The 9,918-nt window shown below is 39.0% G+C and overlaps 1 protein-coding gene across 3 annotated transcripts in view; it reads right to left on the reverse strand.

The window, feature by feature from the left end:
* TPP2 (tripeptidyl peptidase 2) overlaps positions 1-7,181 on the reverse strand; it is a 115,381-nt gene extending 108,200 nt beyond the window's left edge. For all 3 annotated transcript variants that reach the window (XM_037800115.1, XM_037800114.1, XM_037800116.1), the window contains exon 1: positions 6,968-7,181. In XM_037800115.1, the coding sequence (XP_037656043.1) occupies positions 6,968-7,132 (165 nt within the window). In that variant the 5' untranslated portion in view covers positions 7,133-7,181. The remainder of the gene's footprint in view (positions 1-6,967) is intronic.
* Positions 7,182-9,918: the final 2,737 nt, after the last annotated feature.

A 9,918-nucleotide genomic window follows, 5' to 3' on the forward strand; every position in this document is an offset into this window, starting at 1 on the left:
GGGTGTTTTTTTTCACTTTTATTTTTTATTCTTGTTCTGGTTCTTTCTGATGCAAGGAAAATGTTCAGAGATAGACTGTGGTGATGAATGCATAACTATGTTATCATACTGTGGACAGTGGATTGTATATCATGGATGATTGTATGGTGTGTGAATGTATTTCAATAAAACTGAATTTATTAAAAAAAAAAAATAGAGAGGATAAATATCACCAAAAGTTGGTTCTTTGAGAAGATCAACAAGATTGACAAGCCCCTAGCTAGACTGACAAAATCAAAAAGAGAGAAGACCCATATAAACAAAATAATGAATGAAAAAGGTGACATAATTGCAGATCCTGAAGAAATTAAAAAAATTATAAGAGGATACTATGAACAACTGTATGGCAACAAACTGGATAATGTAGAGGAAATGGACAATTTCCTGGAAAACATATGAACAACCTAGACTGACCAGAGAAGAAATAGAAGACCTCAACCAACCCATCACAAGCAAAGAGATCCAATCAGTCATCAAAAATCTTCCCACAAATAAATGCCCAAGGCCAGATGGCTTCACAGGGGAATTCTACCAAACTTTCCAGAAAGAACTGACACCAATCTTACTCAAACTCTTTCAAAACACTGAAGAAAATGGAACACTACCTAACTCATTTTATGAAGCTAACATCAATCTAATACCAAAACCAGGCAAAGATGCTACAAAAAAGGAAAACTACCGGCCAATCTCCCTAATGAATACAGATGCAAAAATCCTCAACAAAATACTTGCAAATCGAATCCAAAGACACATTAAAAAAATCATACACCATGACCAAGTGGGGTTCATTCCAGGCATGCAAGGATGGTTCAACATAAGAAAATCAATCAATGTATTACAACACATTAAAAACTCGAAAGGGAAAAATCAAATGATCATCTCAATAGATGCTGAAAAAGCATTTGACAAAATCCAACATCTGTTTTTGATAAAAACACTTCAAAGGTAGGAATTGAAGGAAACTTCCTCAACTTGATAAAGAGCATATATGAAAAACCCACAGCCAGCATAGTACTCAATGGTGAGAGACTGAAAGCCTTCCCTCTAAGATCAGGAACAAGACAAGGATGCCCGCTGTCACCACTGTTATTCAACATTGTGCTGGAAGGGCTAGCCAGGACAATCCGGCAAGACAAAGAAATAAAAGGCATCCAAATTGGAAAAGAAGAAGTAAAACTGTCATTGTTTGCAGATGATATGATCTTATATCTGGAAAACCCTGAGAAATCGACGATACAGCTACTAGAGCTAATAAACAAATTTAGCAAAGTAGCGGGATACAAGATTAATGCGCATAAGTCAGTAATGTTTCTATATGCTAGAAATAAACAAAGTGAAGAGACATTCAAGAAAAAGATACCGTTTTCAATAGCAACTAAAAAAATCAAGTACCTAGGAATAAACTTAACCAAAGATGTAAAAGACCTATATAAAGAAAACTACGTAACTCTACTAAAAGAAATAGAAGGGGACCTTAAAAGATGGAAAAATATTCCATGTTAATGGTTAGGAAGGCTAAATGTCATTAAGATGTCAATTCTACCCAAACTCATCTACAGATTCAATGCAATCCCAATCAAAATTCCAACAACCTACTTTGCAGACTTGGAAAAGCTAGTTATCAAATTTATTTGGAAAGGGAAGATGCCTCAAATTGCTAAAGACACTCTAGAAAAGAAAAACGTAGTGGGAGGACATACACTCCCTGACTTTGAAGCTTATTATAAAGCCACAGTTGTCAAAACAGCATGGTACTGGCACAAAGATAGACATATAGATCAATGGAATCGAATTGAGAATTCAGAGATAGACCCTCAGATCTATGGCCGACTGATCTTTGATAAGGCCCCCAAAGTCACTGAACTGAGTCATAATGGTCTATTCAACAAATGGGGCTGGGAGAGTTGGCTATCCATATCCAAAAGAATGAAAGAGGACCCCTACCTCACACCCTACACAAAAATTAACTCAAAATGGACCAAAGATCTCAATATAAAAGAAAGTACCATAAAACTCCTAGAAGATAACGTAGGAAAACATCTTCAAGACCTTGTATTAGGCGGCCACTTCCTAGACTTTACACCCAAAGCACAAGCAACAAAAGAGAAAATAGATAAATGGGAACTGCTCAAGCTTAAAAGTTTCTGCACCTCAAAGGAATTTCTCAAAAAGGTGAAGAGGCAGCCAACTCAATGGGAAAAAATTTTTGGAAAGCATGTATCTGACAAAAGACTGATATCTTGCATATATAAAGAAATCCTACAACTCAATGACAATAGTACAGACAGCCCAATTATAAAATGGGCAAAAGATATGAAAAGACAGTTCACTGAAGAGGAAATACAAATGGCCAAGAAACACATGAAAAAATGTTCAGCTTCACTAGCTATTAGAGAGATGCAAATTAAGACCACAATGAGATACCATCTAACACCTATTAGAGTGGCTGCCATTAAACAAACAGGAAACTACAAATGCTGGAGGGGATGTGGAGAAACTGGAACTCTTATTCATTGTTGGTGGAAGTTGGTCTGGCAGTTCCTTAGAAAACTAGATAAAGAGTTACCATTCGATCCAGCGACTGCACTTCTCGGTATATACCCGGAAGATCGGAAAGCAGTGACACGAACAGATATCTGCACGCCAATGTTCATAGCAGCATTATTCACAATTGCTAAGAGATGGAAACAACCCAAATGTCCTTCAACAGATGAGTGGATAAATAAAATGTGGTATATACACATGATGGAATACTACACGGCAGTAAGAAGGAACGACCTTGTGAAACATATGACAACATGGATGAACCTTGAAGACATAATGCTGAGTGAAATAAGCCAGGCACAGAAAAGAGAAATATTACATGCTACCACTAATGTGAACTTTGAAAAATGTAAAACAAATGGTTTATAATGTAGAATGTAGGGGAACTAGCAATAGAGAGCAATTAAGGAAGGGGGAATAGTAATCCAAGAAAAACAGATATGCTATTTAACGTTCTGGGGATGCCCAGGAATGACTATGGTCTGTTAATTTCTGATGGATATAGTAGGAGCAAGTTCACAGAAATGTTGCTATATTATGTAACTTCCTTGGGGTAAAGTAGGAACAGGTTGGAAGTAAAGCAGTTATCTTAGGTTAGTTGTCTTTTTCTTACTCCCTTGTTATGGTCTCTTTGAAATGTTCTTTTATTGCATGTTTTTCTTTTTTGTTTTTGTTTTTTTTTGTTTGTTTTTTGTTTTTAATTTTTTTTTCCATACAGTTGATTTAAAAAGTAAGAACAGGTTAAAAAAAACAAAACAAAACAACAACAACAAAAAAAAAAACAGGATAAAAATATGTAGTGCCCCCTTGAGGAGCCTGTGGAAAATGAAGGGGTATTGGCCTATCCCACCTCAATGGTTGCTAACATGACCACAGACATAGGGAACTGGTGGTTGGATGGGTTGAGCCCTCTACTGTAGGTTTTACCCTTGGGAAGATGGTTGCTGCAAAGGAGAGGCTAGGCCTCCCTATAATTGTGCCTAAGAGCCTCCTCCCGAATGCCTCTTTGTTGCTCAGATGTGGCCCTCTCTCTCTAGCTAAGCCAACTTGAAAGGTGAAGTCACTGCCTTCCCCCCTAGGTGGAATCAGACACCCAGGGGAGTGAATCTCCCTGGCAACGTGGAATATGACTCCCGGGGAGGAATGTAGACCTGGCATCGTGGGACGGAGAACATCTTCTTGACCAAAAGGGGGATGTGAAAGGAAATTAAATAAGCTTCAGTAGCAGAGAGATTCCAAAAGGAGCCGAGAGGTCACTCTGGTGGGCACTCTTACGCACAATTTAGACAACCCTTTTTAGGTTCTAAAGAATTGGGGTAGCTGGTGGTGGATACCTGAAACTATCAAACTACAACCCAGAACCCAGGAATCTCGAAGACAATTGTATAAAAATGTAGCTTATGAGGAGTGACAATGGGATTGGGAAAACAGTAAGGACCACACTCCACTTTGTCTAGTTTATGGATGGATAAGTAGAAAAATAGGGGAAGGAAACAAGCAAACAGACAAAGGTACCCAGTGTTCTTTTTTACTTCAATTGCTCTTTTTCACTTTAATTATTATTCTTATTATTTTTGTGTGTGTGCTAATGAAGGTGTCAGGGGTTGATTTAGGTGATGAATGTACAACTATGTAATGGTACTGTGAACAATGTACGATTTGTTTTGTATGACTGTGTGTTATGTGAATATATCTCAATAAAATGAAGATTAAAAAAAATAAAGTACTGCCAAAAAAAAAAAAAAAAAAAGAAATGGTGAGAAGTGAGGAGGCTATAGTTGGATGACAAAGGGCTTTATAACTAATGTTCAAATTTTTGGATTTTTATGCATAAGCAACTGGGATCCCAAAATGTTTTTGTTTTGCTTTAAACAGGAGTGTAATACAAGGTTTGTTTTTAAGAAAAATAACTTTGGCAATGTGAAAGACAGATCAAAAAGAAAGACTGGTGGCAGGGAGACCCAATGGTTATTTCACATATATTTCCAGGTCCACATCCCATTGCATCCATAAAGCCTGACTGGTCCAGCTCTTGAGGGTCCTCCCATTTTTAATATTCATAAAATAACGGTCTGCAGGACATCACTTAACATAATGTTAGGCACCTGGCAGGTACGTGAGTATTTAATGAGCAAATACTTAATCTCCCCTTTACTTTCAACATGTCCATGAAGCTGTCACAAAAGAGAAGAAGACCCAAGAAAGTCACCAAGGGATGAGAAAATCCACTGTTCTTAAAAGTTTTCACTGGGCCTCTAGTCCTTTACTCCTACCTCATCAGTCATTCCAAATATCCATTTCATTCTCCTCTTCCTGCTATTTCATTCTTTCCTTCTTTTCAATTTCTATACATCTTATCTTAATGACATATACATAGATTTAAAAAATAAATTTGTTAAAAGTAAAGATAAAAATCTTAAAAATCCACTGATGTTTACAAGCCAAATTACTGAACTTCTTTTAATTGGAAGTATATAGGTTAACACATCAGAATTAAAGTTGTTAAAAGAAAAGAGTTATATTTTTACTTGATTTCAATATTTTACTGCTCAAGTATTTATGTTAACATATGCAAATATCCAATATATTTACTTTTTGGATAGTGGGATTAAAGAACCAACACAAATTCCTACTAAATATCACTGCTTTAAAAATTAGTGAAAAAAGTCACATGTAATTAATCCTCTCATAATTTCACAGCAACCTTGGGGTGAGAATTATTTTTACTTTACAGAAAGTAAGAGAATAACTTGATAAGCAGATCTGGGAAATTCTACATAAGAATTTTTTTTTCTTCAACAAAAGAAGACAGCACAGTACTTCTCTAAACTTTCCTGACCCTCTTATTCTGACAAAGGAACCAATAAATCACTTACCCCAGCTGTTCTCCTCCCATATTTACCCCTATAAAAAGTAAACATACACAGCAAATTGGAAACCATTACTACTCTGTAATAAATTTTCAGTGAGGTGAAAACTGTCACTGTTTTAAATCTTGAGTTATTTATATAACACAGATACTGAAGTTACCAGGAAAGAGTTCATTCACCTGTTCCTCTTCTGATTGACCAAAGATGCCCCGCAGGGCCACCATAAGGTTTGCTGTCCTCCAGGATACTACTGAAGACTTAACAAAGGGACGCAAGATTCCCCCAGGATTTCAATATAGCAGTTAGTAAGACTGGCTTCCTTTTTTTCCCTCCTGCCTTACTTCCTAACCTCCAAAATGCTACCCCCAATTATCAGAGAGCACAATAATGGGTCCAGAGGGGTGAAGGGAGGAAGAGAACTGTAGAAATGGGGGGTGGGGATGGGGATGGTTCAGATATCAGGAAGGACTGATAAATACACAAGGAAGGGACCAACATACAGTAGGATTAGTAAGGGAGAGAGATTTGGAACAGTGGCGAAGTTCTGTTCATTACCGGACTTCTTTAAAAGGCTAAATTTACAAAAGTCGAACTTTAAAGACCTTAGGCAGACTGCCTTTAACCAAGAGACATATACGTATATTTTTAATATTACCTTTCGGTATGATACCCTGATCTAAAGATTTCGAAGTTGTCTAAGACAAAATCAAATAATTTTTAAAAACAGTAGAGTATGTAGTCTTATGTTTTGCGGTTAAAAAAATACAGAAGCATAAATTTATAAACCCTGAAAAGTTCGCGAAAACATACACTTAATTGTATTCTCGTCTTATAGAAGACAAAGACTAAGGGATGAGAATCAATGACCTTAACCAAATACATCACAGAAGAGCGTTTAAAAATAGAATACACAAAACTACCAGAGGAAATAATTCCGGAAATTGACTGAGTTATCTTCTTGGAACCCGGCTTTCGTGTTTAAAGACAAACAATTTTTCCCAAAACCAAATCTCCCCAACCACAATAAAAATTAAACTGATACGTCATTTGCCCCATCTGTATTTCCCCTCTACCCCTAAAATAATAAAAAGTTTAAAATCCTACTCTGAATATAGCACGCAAGAACCGGTGCCCAAGACGCGAGGGACCTGCAGAGGAAGGCAGTGGTGGTGGCAAGGAAACCCGAGATCTCTGGCCTGGCAGTGCCTAGGCAAGAAAGGACTTCCAGGGGGCGAAAGGCGGACCCGGGATCCCCAAACCAGCAGCGCTTGGCACGCTGCTTTTGTCTGGTCAGGAACAGGGCCCAGCCCTGGCTCCCAGACCCCGGGCCCCTCGCCCACACCGCGCCGCCGGGTCCCCTTCGCGGGCGCTGGTCCCGCCAGCGACTCCGGATGGTGCCTGGTTCACCCCGCTGCAGAGCAGGACTCCTGCCTGCCGGGCTCCGAGGCTGCAACCCCTCTCGTGTCCCTGACCGTCAGCGCCTCCATGTCCCGGGCCCTCTGAGGCTGCCTCACCTGCATGCCCGGAGCTCCGGGATCGACCCCCGTGTCCAAGACGGCGATGAGCACCCCCCGCCCGTCATACTCCGGGAAGCGACAGAGAAAGGAGGCGGCCCCGGTCTCTTTTTTCGGCAGAAGACCGTGAAAGGGGAAAGGCTCCTCGGTCGCAGCGGTGGCCATGAAAGCAGGCTGGAGGACGAAGAAGAGGCAAACTGCCAGGCTGCGCGCGGAAGAGCTGCACGGGGACACACAAGCAAATGCGGTGCTGGAGGCGGGGTTGAGGGGCGGGGCTGGCTGCTCCTTCCGCCAATCCCATTCTTTCAGGCGGAGTCGCGTGCGGGGAAATACGAGGAAGCCACTGGAAGCACGGCGGCGCGACCGGTAGGCCAATCACGCGTTGCTACGTAAACTAACGGCGCCGCTCACGGGAGCTGAGCATGAATGTTGCCCGGTTACCGGGGAAAGCTGAGTAAGAAGATTGCTAGGGGTGTTCGGTTCTGGAACGTGGGTCTCAAAGAGAACCGGATTCGGTATCTTTTAGGAAGGGGCTGACCTCCAAGCAAAGGATACTTGTGTCCCAAGTCGAAACACTCCCCGAGAGACGAGGAAGGAAATGGAACCTTCCCCTGGGGCAGTGATGGTTTTCAGGTTATGGACGAAACTTCGGTGCAGCTGCTCCCAGCCCCTGGTGTGCTGGCTGGAAGAGATGGAGCTAGGAACCTTCGGAGAGCGGCGAGATTCGTAGACGTAAATTTTGAGATTCAGTTATGTAGGTTTTTTTTGTTTGTTTGTTTTGTTTTTTTCTTTGAGAGTCTGGATTGTGTTCCTTTGACGGAGGGTGGGTTATAAATAGGGTGGGAGTAGGCAAGTTTCAGTCAACAGGAAGTGGGTTGTTGGCCATTTTTTGTAGCTAAGTAAAAAAGCTCGAGACTGAAATAGGCCCCTCCTATCCTCATTGCTTACACTTGACTTCCGAGGTTACTGAAAAACATGTTTTTAAATTGAGTTCCAACTGATAGCTCCTAAAGGTTCTTAGCTCACTCTCCCAGCCCCACAAATTTATGAAGGTTAATTTTAGAATCGTACTTTGCAGTTCTTCAGATTCATAGGGATGCCCACCAAATGCTTTATGCTGCACTAGTCGTAACTTAATGATCTTAATGTCTGTGTTCTTACAGGGGTTGTTAGCCCTTTTTTTGCGCCAGAGACCTTTTCCGCAGTCTTGTGAGGCCTATGGACCCTTTCTCAGTGCAATGTTTTAAATGCATAAAATGAAATATATAGGATAAAAAAGGAAATTTATGTTGAAATGCAGTTTTTAAAAATAGTATAACCAACTTTGTTATATAACAATAGTTTTATATGTGTGTATAATTATGTGTTCTTGTTTTTATAGTTTTATTGAGATACATTTGCAAACCCTACAATCATCTACAGTGTACAGTTATTCACGGTACTGTCATATAGTTGTGCATTCATCACCAGAATCAATTTTTGAACATTTTCTTTACTCCAAAAAGAAAGAAAAGTAAAAAAGAACATATAGAACATTCTGTTCCCTCGTATCCCACCCTATTTTTCATTTAATTTTTTTCCCCATTTTTCTACTTATCTGTCCATCCACTGGATAAAGGGAGTGTGAACCACAAGGTTTTCATAATCACCCAGCCACACTGTGTAAGTTATATGGTTATACAATCATCTTTGAGAATCAAGGCGACTGGGTTGTGGTTGGACAGTTTCAGGTATTTCCCTGTAGCCATTCCAGGTGTGTTGTATTTTGCATTAAATAACAAGAACTAGCAGCAAGTCTAATAGACTAATAAAATAATTTTATAGTCTTGAAAGCATAATTTATACTTTGAGATACCTTAGATCAGCAACTAATATGATAAACCAATTTCTATTGGTGGTAGAGTATTATTAAGTGTACATTAAGTGTAGAGTGAAAATGACAGTGTATTTTTTTTTCTTACACAAGTTTTGAGTCCCTTAAATTCTGAAAATGAACCCCAGGTTAAGAATGACTGATGTAAAGGGAAGACCTATCTATGCTACAGGATTTGTGAGGTCCTCCATGAAGTCTCAAAAATTACTGTAGTGACTGTGCAGTGGTGTCAACAGATTATTTGACCATTTATTCATTCCGTAAGTCTTAGAGAAGCATTTTTTCTTTAGTGGAGAGCAAAAGAGAAAAGTTAATGTCCTTCCTATAGCCAACTCTTTACATTACCTCTAGAAAGAACTTCAAGTCACTTTAACAGGAAGGGAAAAACTATCAACTCGCAGAGAGCATTCACTAGAGAGTTTATATTGACAGAATGGAATGACTCCCAGTTTCAAATGCACCATGGGTCCAATCGCTTCATTTTACAAATGAGGAAACAAGGCTATACAGGTTAACTGACTGCCTTTGGTTTCAAAACTAGATTTCCATTCTCCTGGTCTGTCCAGAATATTTTCTACTTCACCACATTTTGCTCCCCTGCCAGAGTTGGTTATGAGACAAAGGTGCAGACTTTTTAATAGACTCCTGTAACAGTGTTCTTCAAAATTTTTCTGCTTCTGTAAGCTATAAAAATGTTTCAGAAAATTATGTACTCCCTTGTAGGTTGTTAAGATGACATTTGAAAGTTCTCATTCTAAGTTTAAGATATAAAGGATTTAATTTCTGGCGTATAATAAATGTTAACATTTTATGAAACTTCTGCATCACTCATTTAAATATATCCAGTTCAGTGTAACTACTATAGCTCTTTGGTACCTGACACTATCTAAAAAATCCTCGAACATGTTCTACTTTAAAATCAGTTTTACATTTTACATCACTTTGTTCTTGAAACTTTTCCGTTCTGCTTCACCCACAGAATTTTACCCTAATGTAATTTACAATTTTTGAAAGTCTTATTGATCATTTTATCTGCAACAAAAATGTTTATCAATATTTAATTTTAATTAAAAATTTT

This window comes from Choloepus didactylus, chromosome 12 (genome assembly GCF_015220235.1).
Source record: "Choloepus didactylus isolate mChoDid1 chromosome 12, mChoDid1.pri, whole genome shotgun sequence".
Lineage (NCBI taxonomy): Eukaryota > Metazoa > Chordata > Mammalia > Pilosa > Megalonychidae > Choloepus > Choloepus didactylus.